At 35.8% G+C, this 17490-nt stretch overlaps 1 protein-coding gene across 1 annotated transcript in view; it reads right to left on the bottom strand.

Moving 5' to 3' along the window:
* Karybeta3 (karyopherin beta 3) overlaps positions 1-17490 on the bottom strand; it is a 120968-nt gene that overhangs the window by 41202 nt on the left and 62276 nt on the right. Inside the window, exons 3-6 of the mRNA XM_089104450.1 lie at positions 14099-14325; positions 9640-9886; positions 6312-6601; positions 3321-3552 (exon numbers count right to left, since the gene is read on the bottom strand). Coding sequence (XP_088960576.1) covers positions 3321-3552; positions 6312-6601; positions 9640-9886; positions 14099-14325 — 996 coding nt within the window. The remainder of the gene's footprint in view (positions 1-3320; positions 3553-6311; positions 6602-9639; positions 9887-14098; positions 14326-17490) is intronic.

Below are 17490 nucleotides of genomic sequence, written 5' to 3'. Positions count from 1 at the left end.
AAAGAGTCTCTTTACCTTGTGTACTGTGGTAACCAAAAATGGTTTTCAACTCATTACACTCATTACCAATGAGGAGTTTTACTCGCATCCTTCATTATTTATTTTTTGCAAGTTCATGGGCAGGCCAGAAGAATAAGTTGAAAGAAACGGTTTTACATGTATAGGTATGCATGCATATTGTTGAGTTATATTTTATTTAGAAACGAATGACTAGAACCATTTCTTCTAGCTTAAGAAAAGAGCCCCAACCTCTATGAAGGTAGTAAAAGATTAATATTAGGCCGAAATATCCGCACCACATTTAGGCAAGACATAACCCTCATAGCTACTAGCATCTATAGTAAATCCTTCAATAAGTTAGCTCGCTCGACCTACCAGTAAAGAAGTGGAAACCCCGCAAATTGTAACCGAAGTAACAGAGAATGTCTTGACACTGTTAACTATTACATTTTCATTTCTTATTAAACTTTCATTGCACCTTTTAAACTATCTTCAAAAATGAAGCTATGATATATAGTCTATTTAATTAGACATGCGCACTTCATAACAATAAAGTAAATATGCTAGACAAAACATTGCCGGAAGTGCAAAACTTGGTGCTTGGTCCGTCTTGTCCTCTATGAAAATCCTACATACAAAATTTCTTTCAGGTTATTATTATTGGCAAATATGCATTAAAAATACACTGGCTATAATGAGTATGATAAAAAATACGCTGATTCCTCCTCTGTAGAGAAAAAAAAAAAAAAAAGCACACTAAACAGACGGAAAGAGACATTTAAGACAGATGGGAACATATATTTTCAACTTCCCGTCTTGAAGCCAAACCCAATTGGATAAAGATGAAGAGCGGTCTTAAACCTATGGCTGAGAACTTTACGGAAAGCAAAAATTGGCTGTCCAAACCGTTTCCATATTCCAGAGCAAATTGGATATAACATGAGCATTATAATCAAACAGTTCGTGGTAACGGATTGTTTGATTATTCAGCTTATTACAGAGCTTTACTCTAGAGGTTTCAAACTCCTATATACAAAAATGTAAAATTTTGAACTTTTTGCCAGAAGCAAAATCACGCATGCGTGTTCATGTTTTTTTTTGTGTTTATTTATTTTTCCCAGGGGTGATCGTATCAAACCCCGTGATCCTAGAAGATCAGGAGAGGGCTTATTTGATCAGAAATCAAAAGTTCTGGTGCCCTTTTTAAGTGAACATGAATATTGGAGGGCAGCTAGCCCCCCTCCCACGCCCTCTTTTCCCCCAAAGCCATACGATTACAATTTTGAGATAGCCATTCGTTCAGAATAGTCGAAAAATCTAATAGCTATGTCTTTGAGGATAACTTGACAACCCACAGCCCCCACGGGAAAGGCTGCAAGCTATGAACTTTGCCCATTGTTTACATATAGTATTGGCTATTGAGAAGCAAACTAATATTTTTCGGGGGGGGGGGGGGTTCCTGGCGGACGGGGTTTACACGAGAGCATCTTTCCATGGAGGGGGTACTAGATTTCCGGTATTATAAAAAAAATTTAAAAAATCAGAAATTAAATTAAAGAAACAAGTTCTTTTCAAATGAAAATAAGGAGTAACATTAAAGCTTAAAAAATAATACAGAAATTATTACGTATATGAGGGGGGGGGGTGCCCCATCCTCAATATCTCGCTCTTTACACTAATGTTTTTTTTTTTTTTTAGAACTTTTAAACCATCTTATTGTTCTAATTAAAAGAACCTTGTGTTTCAGTTGTCATTCTTAAATAATTGAAACAAAAAGCAAAATTTTAGCGTAAAGAGTGGGGCATTGAGGAGGGGGCAACCCCCCTCGTATTCGTAATAATTTCTGATCGTTTTAAGTTTTAATGTTGCTCCTTACTTTCAGTTGAGAAAACTTCTTCTTTTTTTAATATATTCAAAAGATTACAGAAAATTTTGCTATTATATTAGTTTCTTTGTTCCTGGACTAGAAAAACCCGGAAAAGTTTATGGCTTGAAATAATTTTAAAACCTGACGGTATTCTGGTTTTTAATCCTTGAGAAGGGGCGAGGGCCCCTTAAAAAGAAAACCCATGTGGGAAATGACTCACAAAAAAGTCGTTTTTCAGGCACTTCCAAGCTATTCATCATTTGGGGATAATATCCATTTTGTCAACGTTTTTCTTTAAATATTTTGCGATTGTCGAAGACGGACTAAATCAGGAGAGAGATGGTTCAAAATGATCCACTTTGACGAAAAACTCATGGTGCTGAGGGTGAATTAAATAATTCAGTACCTAAGGATTCAGTACTACAGATGACGTTATAATGACTTGTATAGAATTTCGACTCCATTTTCAAGATGCTGTTTCATCAGCTTTGTATAAAAGTTGAAATTCCACAGACTACAGAGGATACACCTATGCTTTCACCAAATCAACTTAGCTTTTGCAGATGATAGCCATAGACTGGGATATCCAACTCGCTCTATTTTGTCTCGAAGTAAGCTCCATTCAATTACAACCCTGCTACCCGTACGATAAATGAAAAGGATTTGGTGGCATAGTCTGATGAGGACACAAGCGGTACAGCCCCCCCCCCCCAATTAAAAACCTTTCACATTTTAATTTCAGAATATCTCAGGTAATTACCATATAATGACTTTAAAAAAAGCTATGAATGTACTAAAACAATCGCCAATAGAACAACCCGCAAGAAGTTGAAAAAGTAGCAATTGCAGAAGGGTAGTCTAAAAAATATACATAACTACGGTTTCTCTAAGGTCAAAAAGAATTCAGAAGCTTGAAGTAGTAATATAATAGGAGATGATTTGATAAAAAAAAAGAAAAAAAGAAGAAAAACTAACCATATTTTGCTAAATGAACCAATTTGTGTTGGTAATCCCTTTTCTCCCCATCATTACTGGTTAAGTAAATGTACTTAATAATAATGATTTAGTACTAATTGATTGTCTTTCGGGGAGTGTGGCCTTATCAGACTGATATAGTCAAGGCATTAACATGGCTTTACGCTGCTGTGGTGATCTGAGTTGGCTATGTGCTGCAAGGAGTCGTTAGTGGAAGTAACGCAATCTTCTATACAACCCATCTTGCCTGCAATTTCAGGGGACTTTTTGGTCATATGTCAATATTTATGACACGGTATTCCACCTTTAGACCACGAGCGGCCAAGCCTATTAGGCCTAGGTTTCACTTGTTCGCCGCCTCAAGTCCCACCAAATTCAGTCCAAATTCAGCCGAGGCCTTAGGCCTCCCACGTTCCTATATCCAACCTATTCTATCACTCGAAAAATAAGAACAAAAAGTACGAAAAGGAAAACTTACTGGGTCGGCGAGGTAATTTAGGACCCCATCCATAATCTGACTCAAAATTGGTTCCATCTGTTTATGACATCCTTCGCCACATGCTGATATTGCCATCAAAGCTGCATGTCTATGTTTCCAATCAGCACTTCCCATCATGTTTGGCAATGCGGAAACTATATGTGGCAACACCGTTTTGCCCCCCAGAGCACAGGCTATTCGGTCGAGTGATGATTCAGCGACAACAGCATTACTGAAACCATAAAAACGTTCTTCAATAAGGGTAATTAGCCCCTTTTTTTTTATCTGAAACATTTAAAGATGCTCCTAATCTACTCACAACAATGCCTCAGTTCCGTAATCATTACCTTACAATCAACGACTCTGTCAAGGATTTTAGTGCACTCACCACTTTTGCATGTAGTGCGCGGAAAAAATCGGTTAGTGTTTACAACAACCACTAAAGTGTATACGGCAGAAATGCATTACATCATTAAACGATTTGAATATTAGGCCAAACAAAAAGCGTAAATGATCATTTTTTAATTATTTTTTCCTTGTACCTATTCTGTCGACAACAGGGAACATTTCTATATTTCTGATACGTCAATAAAGTGAAAAGAGGCATGAATTTTTATGGAAGTTTGATCCCTATTTTGAGGAATATACCCCCCTCTTGCAAAATAAAGCGAAGCTTCTTAGGCAGATAGCTTTTTGCGCATAGTCCAAACTTTGTTTATAATTATACATTTGGAATATAAAAAGCCAATATGTTTCCAACGTGTACATCCTGAGTTCACATGCGCAACGTAAAAGGGTGGAACAAATGAATATAAACTATCCTAATGAAATGAAAATCGAAATCTGGCTATTGGCAGCAGAATTTACAACACAAAAGAGGTTCAAAGAAGTCTTAATTGGTTCAATCAGCTTAATTGTATATTCTTTTTATTTTAAATATTTGTAGTTGTTTATTCTCTTCATTTTTGATTTAGAAGTCTGTTTTTTTATTTCCTTGTGGTTCTATTTTGCTTTTATTTTTTTTTTTTTTTGTACTTATCTTGCAATTTTTTTGGTGAAGAATATAGACTGAGGATTTTAATACAAAATATCTGATTCTTCTTTCGCTTGTATTGCTCTTAGCCCAAAGCTCAAACCGACGTGTTAAATATGGGTTGTCCATTGGACTTGTATGCAAAATCTAGGACTGAATTTGCTTGAACTCACAGATGAACAAGTGAAACCTAAGCCCAATAGGCTTGGCCACTTGTAGTCTAAACGTGGAATACCGTGTCATAGGATCGACTCATGACCAACAAGTCCCCTGGACTTGCAGGCGAATGGTGAAACCTATAGTTTTCCAAGTTTTTGGTTAAATGACAAGGGCAAACAACGGGAGTAAGTATGTCTCGCTTATTGGACACATACTTGTGTTTTAGCTTTTGGAAAGGCACACCCGCCGAGATTCTCAGGCAAGTTGACTAAGAATTTAAAATTGACACAGGACCGTTAGATTGCCTGGAATGAGAAACAAACAAGGCACACCGACCTATGGTCTTAGGCAGGTAGACCAAGAATTTAGGATTGACACAGGACCGTTAATTTTCCTAGAATGACAGGCGTCCAAAGCCAAATTGGGCCCATCCGCATAGAGTGCCAGTCAAGGCGAGTGATCCAATTCCTAAACTCAGACATTTGCACTAACAACAACTTAATTCAATATTAGTTGACCAACAAGTTTCCTGGAATTGCCATGCCAATCAGTATCCAAAGTTTAAAAAGGCCTGTCTGCCTAGAGTGTTAGGCAAGTGAACCCATTTATAAGCTAAGACAGTTGCGCTAACAAAAAAATAATTAAATATTGGTTGACCGATATTTAGTTGACTGTCTGTGTTTATGTCTTGGGTTTGACTGTCTAAGCTTGTCACAAGCTCAGACAAATTTGCGAACAAAAATGGCCAGATAGTCAATAAAATGGTATTACCCAAGACGTCCATGAAAAACTTAACAAATAATTATTGACATATTTTTAAGTAATAATTAGTTAAAATTTGCAACAGGAACCCCTCATGATAATCCACAGATCTTATATGAGGGGGTCACGATGGAAAAAATAGTGAAAAATAAAACTTACTCAGAATGCTGGACTGAGCTGACGCAATGAATAGATACTATTTGGTAAGTGATTGGAGGCGGCGGGCACCCCCTCCTCGCCTACCCTGAAGAGAGAAGCATCCGTGTTTTAAGCAGCAGACATGGGCTAGTTGGGATCCATGTGAAAATGAATATATTGTTGGTATATGTGTGGCGCATGGTTACTGTTTAAGCAACGGTCTAACCATTCACAACTTTAATCACGCGGTGCTTTAAGCAGCGGACATGGGCAAGTTGGGATCCATGTGAAAATGAACATATTGTTGGTATGTGTGTAGCGCTTGGTTACCTCTTGAACAACGGTCTAACTATTAGCTTGAATGCTAAGCGGCGGGCATGGGATAGATGGGACCCCCATGTGAAAATGAATATATTGTTGGTATGTGTGCAGCGCATGGTTACCGCTTGAGCAACGGTCTACCATCTGCGATTTAAAAAAGATCAAAAGAAGATGGTTAAATACAGAAATCTTAAGACATCAAAATCCTTAGTCAAAGAAGTATATTGACAGCAATAAAAACCAGTTACTTTGACCTATTCAGTGGCTAAACTACTTAACTCCAGACAGAACACAGAAAATCACAAAGACAAATTAATTAGGCAAAAACAAAAGTTTTTGAATTATTTGATGGTTGTATATGGGAATGAACATAGTGAATATTTTAAATACATTTTAGCATAGATCTTCTTGATTGAAATTTAAAAATATTTTTTTCATTTTGAAATAATAATTTTAACCTTTAAGAAGGTGAAAAGAAAAGAGCTAATCAATTGATTCGAACCAAATTCCAGAAGATTCAGCAGCAGAATTAATCCTTTTGAGTGGCTCCATTACTACCAGTAAAATCAAACACTCACTCATCACTATCTTCATCGGTGACCTCATCACTAGTTGCCCAATTTTCGTCTTCTTCTAAATCTGTCATCATAACTAGTAAGGTTTGCACTAAACCTGGAATATGTGACGATGCCATTTTACGGACAGTTGCAGGTACTGTTTCACTCAGAGTGACAACAACCTCGAGAGCCAAATGTCGCCAGGTATCTTCTAAAGACGTCTCTTGTACTGCTTTCATACACAAGTCAATAACGCCACTTAAATGGGGTCTGAGAAACTTGGGGGTGTTTTCGGCAATGTCAACTAAACACTGAAAAAAAACGTATATAGTTCGTGAATATGAGTATGAAAATACAACAACTTTTTCCTTTTTTTCAAGCTGTGGTTTTTGGCCACATTCGGCATCGGATAGTACACAGGTCTCAGCTAGAGCTGACACCTACTACGAAAAGAACTGTAAAGTTGACCAAACTTAAACCCCCTTGACTGCCAAGCTTGATTTTCAAAACGCTTATACCCGTGTCTCTACACTGTGAAGTGGGAAGACGCCTCAGATTAATCCGAAGCCCAGCTACGTTCTTAGAAAGTTTGCTGCTAAAAATGCATCTTTTCACAAATCAAAACAACTTAATCATACATGGGAGTCAAAGATCTAAGATGAAGAGGAAGGAACGAATAACAACATATTCTAATTATGATTTAACAAAAGAAAAAAAAATGACAGAATTAGAATATCAAGTTACAAGGAGAAGATGGTGCGAAGGTTCTGTTGTTTTTAAGCATCCATTTACAAAATAGAAAGTGATTATTTAAAAATGCATAGTGTTTGAGGATTATAGGGTTTTCTAATTTCATTTCTTTTTGTTTACAGGATTGAAAAACTATACTTTGGTTTTATTTAAAGCTTGCAAGAGAGAAACTTCTTTTACAAAAAAAAAAAAAAAATAATAATAAATGCAACGGCTATTACTGAAAAATTCAAGGGGCACTGAAAATTTAATTGAAATGCTTTCCTTTTTCAAAGAAATTATTTACCATTAACTTATGGATTAAATTTTTTAGAAAATGATATCCTCCAGTCACCTCTTTTAAGAAGTATTTTCGAAATAATTTTTACTTTCAACTCAACTAATTAATTTCCCAAGAATAGGATTAAGATCCTCTAAATCAAATCTTGGAATACCGGTGAACTCAATAGACATCCGGACAAAGTCGATAACGACAAAAACGGCTGCTAAAAGGAACTAATTAAGCTATATGAGAAGTACAAAATCATAATGTTAAGAGGATAGGTGACTTATTTTATTTTCGTTTAAAGCAAGTTTCAGCGCTCAAAATACCACCTGACATGGGCGGCTGCGCTAAAAATAAATACGATATATTTAGCCAAATCCTGTCCAAGGGGGATTCCATGCTAGTGAAAAAAAATCGTGTTTTTCACAACGAATTAGAGAAGCTAATTTTCGAGATTTTTTCTTCCACTACATATAATTTTTTTTTTTTTACAAGAAGAAGAAAATCAGTGAGCTATTTTTGTGCTACCCTGTTTAAACTCAAGATTAACTTAGCAATTACTAACTTAACTGAAAATAACCATTCAATTTAATGTAATACTAACATAGAATTAAATTCATTTAACCATTTCGTTAGGAGCATGAAAAATACGAAAGATAAATGTGCGGGTGACGAAATAGTATTTTTATTTCCTCTATCCCGTACTTATGCTAAGTTAGACACGTTAGATAAACGGTCTCCCCGCCTCTAAGAGCAATTGATTGTCCGAAAAAAAAAATTACAGTTTTCTTCTTGTTCTGTAGACTATTACTAAAATTGAGCTAATTATAGTTATCTCGCAAGAACAGTTAATGTGCATGTAAAGTACACGCGTACATTAAACGTTTCACTAATGTACATTACAAGCTTTATTGTTGCACTGTTTAGCTAGGTATGTTCTCTATCACAATTAAACAAATGAAATGATGCAATTTCTGCGCTTAGTAGCAATGCAACAAGGTGGGAATATAGAAATTTAAGAACACTGGCCTCTTCTGGGGTATGAGATTTTTATGCTACCATTTTTGAACGACAGGAACAGTTTAACGTATTTATTTGTTTAGAACGAGGTCTTCTCTCTATCTTTATGATACGCCTGTAGTTCCGATATTTGTGTACCTGGTCTAGAAACAACCCATTCTAGCTTCTCTATAATTTATAGCATTGATAATGAATGTAGATGATGTTAGTTTATTCAAAAACACTATAAAAAAATATTTGTCATTATACACAGTTGTTGTTTTAAAAAATGTAGTTTTTTTTTCTGAATAATCGGCCTCAATCTTTTCACCTATATAGTTCTTATTATTATCATTACTTTTTGCTTTCATCTTTATTCATTGATGCTGTATAATTTATGGAAGTATTTTGGCATGGACATAGGTTTCTTGGATAAGCGTAATGCTCCTGAGCCCATGGCATATTGCAGTTACATTGTTTCCTCTTTTCTTAAATAAAGTGAGAGTGAACATACCGTGTGGATAATCCACCGTTTCCCTATAACTATTTAACCAGTGAGTTTGAGCTTTGCTAAATACTTGCCGAAATATTCTTTTCTTCATGGCAATTGAACATAAACAGACTTATCCTAAACCCAACAATACCGTTTCAGATACTCACAAACTACTAAGACTAAAAAACTATACTTTTTAGATGCAACCCTTAGCCATTTACGTCATCTTGTTCTTTTTTGTGGGAGGGCACAGCGATTTTAGGGGAGTGGGAAAGAGGGAGCACTTGCCCCAGGGGCAGAAATTTTAGGGGCAGAAAATTTCAAATAGAAAATCAAACAATTATAATCATATTGTAAGTTTTTAATTTTATTAAAATGAAGTAGAGGGCGCAGTTGGAAAAGTTTTGTAAACGAATACAATTTTGTGTTAAAATTTGACCTGAAATTTTGGGAGGCAGATGTGGGGGGAGGGGGATTAATCAAGATTTTTCCCCGAGCACAAGATAGACCAGAACGGCAAGTGGGAGGGTACCAAACTTACTAAAATAGTAAAAGTAGACTAATCATTAAAGAGGAACAAAAATGATAAGAGTCAGAGATAGGAGGGTACCAAACCCCCTCCAACGTATGTACATGCCTGACTATACGAATAAATCCATGTAAGCCATTTCATTATTACTCCTTGCTAGTTGCATCAGCACCAAGCGTTTTCCACCCCATCTGGAATCTGAAATTCAGATGTTACGTGGGAATTCGTTTAACCGTAGGCCCTTTGGAGGGTCAACACTTGAAAAGGGAGATGAAAGGGGGATATTGAAGGGGAAGGGAGGAAAAATTCTAACCTTAAGTAGGGTATCATCGTCCTGTTTTTGCATACTTTCTGCAACAACGCTGATTAATGGAACTAACAAATCTTGAAATGACTTCTGGACATCTTCCTCGTCATTCAACAAGATAAATGCGGACATAGCCCGAACAGCTTGGAAACGAACGGTGTAATTGGCAACATCGCTTAAGCTCTGTTTAAGCATCTCCTTGATATGATTATAATATTCTGCTTGTTGATTTCCAAAAATTCCCGGCACCGAGCTAAAAAATTCCCAGACAGTTTTGGATTAGAACAACATCCCAGATAGTCTAAGATACTTAGGAAAAGCGAAGGACTATAAACAAACAATGATTGAAAGATAGGAAAGATGATATGTCAGCAATATGCTACAAATAATTTCCACTAACTGTACAAGACATAAGAGTGGCTTCAATACAAAATGATTAACTTTATAAAACAAAGCAATGGAGAAAACAGAGAAAAAGATACGCAGCTGATTCTCATACAATAGTACTAGTTACCCAATGAAGAAAATAATCAGAAAACGTTTTTGCGCTTTTTCATGTGTTCGATGATAGAAAGCGTGATGAAAATAGTTGAGTATATTTGGAAAAAATAAATAAAGGGTTAGAGGATTCCACAACAAACTTAAGAGTCACTAAAGTTCATTGACGTAAAAACTTTTAACCATTAAAAAGGATTAAATCGAACTAGATTACAAACGGTTCATTTGTGCCTAAACCACCCTCTCCTCCCAGTAGGATCCGAAGGCAACCATGCCCCTTTATCGATATCTTGGATCTCCACCCCTACCGTTTGTGTGCAAGTATGTACCACTCTGTGCAGGTATGCATCCTAAATAACCTGGATCCCCTCCCCATCTTTTATGCACAAGTGAATATCACTATGTGCAGTTTCATAGGAAGGGACAAATTGGATTACGAAAATGGCTTTTGTCATCTTCGGGTAGTCTTTTTACTATGTGTTCGGTACATGTATCACTAGCTACATATTTTCATTACTGTAATGAGATTTACGTGAGTGTAGTGATAGAAGCAAAAAATTAAATTTATTCATAAAAAAGACTCTTGTAAAAAGCATTCTAGTTAGGAAGCTTTTAGTTCATTGTCCATTTATCACAAAAATAAATAGAAAATACATTTTCAGACGAAGGGAAACCCATATTCTTAATGGCAATTTAGTATTTTCTTCATTGTTAGTACCCTGACTCTCACTATCACAGCTTGTTTTGTTAGTCTTAATATTTGTCATCTTGCAGTCAGTGCATTTACATGCTTCTAAAACTAATGCAGACGCTAGTCCTTTCGTTAATGGCTTGCTTTTCTTCTTCTGAATTTAAAGAAATCTGAGCATAGGACAAGCACTTTCAAAGAAACATATTTTTAGGAGGGCTTGACATCTATAGCGCAGGGAGGGGAGCAAATTTGAAAAAACTAAGAATTTGGAACGTAATAGAAGTTACCAGGAAGTCTTTGACTTTCAGAAGTTAAAGTCTTTGACCAATTGGCGCATGCCATCCGTGGCGAAATTGTGCCAAGCGTGGCAGAGCTGTCTCAAGCGTTGCGGTGATTATGACAAGCGTGGCTGAATTGTGCCACACGTAGTGGAACTGTGCGGCACAAGTGGCGCTCTAAGATGTAAACTAGATACCAGAAAGCAGATGACCCCTCGGAAGTCATGATGATATAAGAAATTTATTCGAAAAAAAAATACATCCCAGTTAGTACGAATACGTATTTCGGAGAAAAAAAAAAAAAAAAAAAAAAAAAAAAAAAAAAAAAAAAAAAACAGGGCAAGAAGACCAAAAAAAGGTTTAAAACAGCCATACCCTTCAATATAGAAAAGGATAAACCGTCATTTTATCAAATTAGACAAAATAATAAACAACAAATAAAAAAATGTGTACATTTTCTTTAATCTAGCGCAAATACAAAGTCGTTAAACGTTTGTTAATGACCAGTGAAGCATATTATTCCATACCTCACCAAGCCTAGCAGAGCATTACCACTTCATGAATATTTTCTAAGCTAAAGCATGATCTTGAAGATGTAATGCTTCCAGTTAGTAAACAAAAGAGCCATATTCTACGTGTTAGCTTTTTAAAAACCGCAATCCTATCCTAAGAAGACACCGGACTTACAACTAAAGATGAAATGAAAATCCTAGGATTAATTTTCAATAGCAACCTGAAATGGGATTCACATATACAACTTATCCTCCAAAAAGCTTCCCTCTGCCTTTAAATCATTTGCATGCCATACTCGCTGCAACATTCAAATCTCCATTACGTACAGTTTCTGTATGTGTATGATCACAAACCGAATATGCTTGTCCCCTTTGGATGGAACCTCATCTTCTTTGAAAATTATTCATAAGGCTCTTTTTCGGATAGATTCAACTTTATTTGATTCTTCTCGCAAAATGAGGGAAGCTAGTATATGAGAAGAGAAATACAGTGAGATCAGCTCATGTGTTTCGTCACATAAGTGTAACCCTCTGGAATCACCTCCCGGACAGCATTACTGGCTATGAGAGCAGGTCCCTTGTGAGGGTTTAGTCTTTTTTTTTTAGTGCATTTATTTATATGTTATAGATTATGCGAATTAATTAATTTGAGTAATTACACACAGGTCATTTGACCTTCTAATATTGGCTATGTTTATTTAATCTGATTTGTTGTTTTGTGAATTGACCAATAAAGGAATCTCACCATCATCAAAAAATGCCAGGGTGCCAAACTGGACAAGAATATTCAAGATGCTGGCGAAGAAGGTATAACTCCTAAAATAATGAAAATCCGGAACACAAAATTGATTCAGGAGCTTAAGGAAGAAGATCAATACATAAGCTTTGTAGATGATGTTTTTAATACGGATGTCCTAATTTGAATTAGAAGAAATGCAACACCAAGTAATTCAAGGAGGATTTAAAAATTTTAGGAGGAAAGTATTAAGAAAAGGCGTGGGGATTTGAGGAAACACACTGATATTATCGTGGATTTAGAATGGTGTGCTCTCATGCCTAAGTTCAAGGCATCAAGTGCAATGTCGTTGAGGATGCTCAAGGATTGCTCATTAAATTTATAAAGCAGAATTCCGCGACCGTATGGTCACCAGAAAATTTCCAGCCGTCGGGATATTTCTTAGGGAGACTATTGATCATAGTGGAAAAAAATGAAGGGGATTTAAGAGAGTACCTTGGGGTGCTCCATGGGAAGTAGAAGTGGATTTGAGGTTCCCGAATCGCCTCAGGTTAGTATAAGGAAGGATTACTTTCCTTTGGCCAATCTGCAAGGAATTCTTCATGTAGTTTCAAGAATCTAGGAGAAATAGAAATGGGACGGACAACTTCATAACTAGGCTTTCCGTCTTTCTTTTTTAAAGGAGTTATGGAACCCTGTTTACATATTTGTGGGGATTGCCCAGCCTCGGTAATCTCGTTGAAAGGGAGATACAAGGGCTTTGAAAGGATATCACTAAAAGCATCAATAAAGGGAATGGAATATCCAAAGGACACATACTTGTTTTTCTTAGCTTTCCAATTCTTATTTCGATCTCAGACGGAGAAATAGAGCAAAAAGAAGGGGAAAGATCATCTTTTGGTAATTGATAACACAATGCTGGAAGGCTCTAGACGATGGAAGCGAGAAACCGGTTAAGGTTATCGGGGGTAGCTTCTGGTGGTTCAGGTAGGTTGAAATTAGGCTGGTTTGCTGTACCAATTTTTTGTTTGTTGTTAAAAAATTCTTCGACCTTATTTTTGTAACAGGATTGAGCATATTTCAGAACTTCTTTTTTTTAATATTTTTCTTGGTTTATTAGCTTCATTCAATTTAATTTTTCTGAAAAGCTTCAATTTATTCCTAATTATTTGGTTTTTGATTGATGTAGGGTGTATCACTGTAGCACTTTTTGAATCTCTTTTTCCGGAAAAGAAATTAAACATTTACCATTTACGTTTTTATGAAAAGTAGCAATTTTTGCACAAAGATTTTGTAAATTGAAAACATTAGACTTATCATTGGTATTCAGCCAAGTACCAAAAGCAAGAAGGCCAGGATTGTAAAGAGGCTTATTGAGAAAGAAAGTTTAAAGTTGGAAGAGGAGGAAACAAAGAAGGAAAGATATTAACTCCCATTTAGTGAAGTCAAAGCTGAGGGGGGGGGGGGCTGTAAAAACTATTCATATTAGTTAGAATAAAATTAAGAAGGGCGTTCCCACTAGTAGTTGGTATTTTAACTATTTGCTTCACGTTAGGAGAATAGCAAATCGAATCCATCTTAAGGTAATTGGCGTCACCAACTAAAAAGTAGGTCTTAGGTCATTGACCTCACTTAATATAATCGTAAATTTTTTAGATTTCAAGAAAGTGTGCTCCAAGTCCCCCATTCTGCGTGTGTGAATTATGATGTGAATATGAATACTACCCATTACACAAGAAAAAAAAACCACCTAAATAATTGTAAAGCCGTTTCTTTCAAAGTAGTATCTGCACTTTGTGATGCTGTAAAAAGGAATTGCAAGACATCTGGCCATTGGTTATTTCCGTCGTCATCAATTAGATTCCTTGAGACTTCTGCTAGCACCTCACAGATTTTCTTTCGAACACTGGCACTGGGCTCTCTTTGAACAGCGGCCAAAACTTCAGCTTTAAAAGCACTTTTTCCTTCAACTGGCAACTATAAATATTATAAATTAGTAACAATAGAAGTTATGGTAACCTAGACACACTAGAGAAATGGCCTCTCAACGGATAAAATGGATGCTTTGTCTGGAAAAAAACATTACAGTTCAAGGAAAAATGAAGGAAGAAAAGAACTAGTAACAAAGTGATTCACGTCATTTTTATACACTTACGTAAACAGGTTGGCTACCTCCTGGAGAATATTTCAAATTGAACAATCAAAATGATACATAAAAATAGGGATAGAACGCAACCCTGTTCACTCCTGACTACTGACACTGAAGTAAAATACCGTTTTATTTTCTATTATTGTCTTAGTACCCTGTTACATGGTTAGGAAGAAGAGAAAGGAGGAGATGGCACGGTCTTCTCTAGAAGACTTATATATGCATTAGGACAAATTCTGTCCTCTGTAGACTACGTATAAGCTTCCGAAGGAGTAGTCCTTATGATCCTTATTACGCAAATCAAGACAGATTTTAAACCATTTGAGAGACAACAAAATTAAATAATGATAAAAAAAAAAAAAGAACTACAAGCGATAATGGCATAGGAACTGGTTTCTCAGCAATATAATGTAAGACTCTTCATCAGTTTCCTCAAGTACACTTTAAAGAATCGTATTTCATACGTTTGGCAAGACAGGTCGTATAGAAAACCCATAATGTGCAGGAATTTATGAAACATTAAAAAAAAGTAAAAATAATCTGATATGAAAGCTTAGATTATTTGCTAAAAAGTCCTCAGATTTACAAGAAATTGTATTTCAGGACATAAATCAGCAAATAAAGAAAAGGAAATGGAAAGGAAAAGGAAAGTGAATTTCAGGAATATATCAACGTCAGACACAATGGTAAATTATATCTATTAAAAACACAAACTTAGGTAGTATTTCAGATAATGCAGTTGTCCTAATGGTGAAAGGATATTCATTTTACACTATGGTTTAATGAATACTACCCGAAAGCATGCACAAATTGTCTTTTGTCAAGAAAACTTTGCATTCTAGTAAGCGAAAGTGCAACGTCTCGCAACATGAAAAAAAATTGGCAACCTACCTCCAATCAGGGCTGAAGTGTTTTTGGGTTTCAGGTTAATCGTAGTTCTTCTCAAAATAAGGTGCATTTTGCCAATCTTATTTGTACTCCTGTTTTAATGGAAAACTCCCAGAGCATTCCGGGGAAAATCTTGGAGGAATCAAAAGAAAATGTCTCATGACCGCTCAAATAACTCGTTTTTTTTTCTTTCAAGAATTGTGATTGCATAATGATTATATAGTAATCACACTTGCCAGAATTCAAATGACTGCATGTTGACACAAAAACAAGACAGCGACAATGGTTTCGCCTGTATCACACATTATAACAAAAAAAAAATAAGAGAGCAATTGATATAAGGCGCACTTTCGCGTCCCAGTAGTTACAAGCAATTTTTAGTTAGGTTAATTAAAAGCAATTTTTTCAGTTGACCAACAAAAATTTTTTAAACTACATTTAAAACTACAGATTAAGTAGAGAAAAATTAAAAGGCTGCATATATTAGTCGTTAATATTTTTTAGTGAAGAAATTAGTATTTTTTAATCAGGGCTGGATCTGGAGGAGGTGCAAAAGGGACAAGCGCCCCGTGCGGCACGCCCGAGAGTCGACAAAGTCTATATATGCCCCCCCCCCCATGAGAAAAAAAACTAACCCCGGCTCTTTTTTTAGTCTTGTGTTTCAATTTTTTGCTTTAACCTCGCGTTCAAAACATAGGAATAACTCCCTTCTGAAACATTTCGACTTGATAGAGGGGTTCACTAACAACTGTTAGTAACAACTCTGTAGGCTATAGCCTGCAGAAATACATTTGTTGGTAAAATCGATGTAAATCAATTTTTGCAAGGATGGCAGAAACAATAATTAGGTATCTGTCGGTACTTGTTATGGTACTCTTCCAGATCGAAACTCCTTCTTCTTTACTCATATTTCTAAAACCAAGCCACGGTGAGAATATTTGGTTTTTATGTTGACGAAAAAGAAAGCTAAACAACAGCATTCAATGGTTATAGTACTTATGTTAAAATGCAAAAACAGAAAAAGAGTAAGAACTTAAAAAACAAGATGAGAATGGAAAAGACCAGTTTTAAAAATAAAATGAAAAGCAAATCATAAAACAGTTGCTCCCAAAATCAAAAGGCATGTATTACATTTCGACAATTTTATAAGTAGGGAAAGAAGAGGAGAAATAAAATTTTTTTTAGATGAGGATGCAGTTTTTTTTTATAACTTAAACAAGAAAAACAAAAAGTTAAATTGACACTGTGTACATGAAGAATTTGGGAAGCTTATTTTAGCGCACCCTAACACGTCAGGTTGTCTTTGAGCTAGATGTAGGGTAACATATTGTTATCGAATTAGTAAGTCAAATATTATATTTAACTTAATATTATATAGGTGCTTTTTTTCTTCGCCTATCCAAAGAAACAACATAGATCGCTTCAATTGATCAGAGAGAAATATTATTAATGAGCGTCCCACCTTGATTTGATTAAAGACAACATAAACACAAAAACAAATAGAAATGTTGAGAAATAGGAAATGCGCAAACACTGGTGCCTTAAGTATCTAAAGAAACTGAACTATCCCTATCCAAGACATTCGACAAGCGATTTTATGCAATTGAAATATTTTCTCCCTTTCATACCCTCCCTATGTTTTATGTTAATACAACTCTGGAGACATGAGCAATGGATTAGAGCCCTAACCGCACTGACTTAAATCAGTCTACAGAAAATTTGGGTTTTCACGAGCTCCCTGCGTTTTTTTCCCCATATCACCAGTAACAATTTCCTTCCAGATCTTTCTCTGTTATTTTACATTGCCTGGGAAGATTCTTGCTACCTCCTTGGTGGCTATTTACTGCTCGTGTCTTACAGGGGAGGCAATTTTGTTGTTTTCCGATTCTTTTTCAATGGAAATACCTAAAAATGGTATTTTTCAATGAAAATGCTAAAAAAAAGAAGATATTTTCAAAATCTTGGAGATAAAATTCTCCCCCCCCGCCCACCAATTGGCACCCCTGGGGTCACCAATGCTTCCACAGTGTTAATCGCAATTAGCTTTTGAATTAACTTGAGACACATGTTTTCTTTGGAGGTACTTGATTGTTTGCCTCTTATAT

The sequence above is a fragment of the Artemia sp. Qi Xiang Cuo genome, chromosome 18 (assembly GCF_049724085.1).
Source record: "Artemia sp. Qi Xiang Cuo chromosome 18, ASM4972408v1, whole genome shotgun sequence".
Taxonomy (NCBI): Eukaryota; Metazoa; Arthropoda; class Branchiopoda; order Anostraca; family Artemiidae; genus Artemia; species Artemia sp. Qi Xiang Cuo.
The sequence above is the reverse complement of the archived record's forward strand: the minus strand, read 5'-3'. Positions and strand labels throughout refer to the sequence as shown.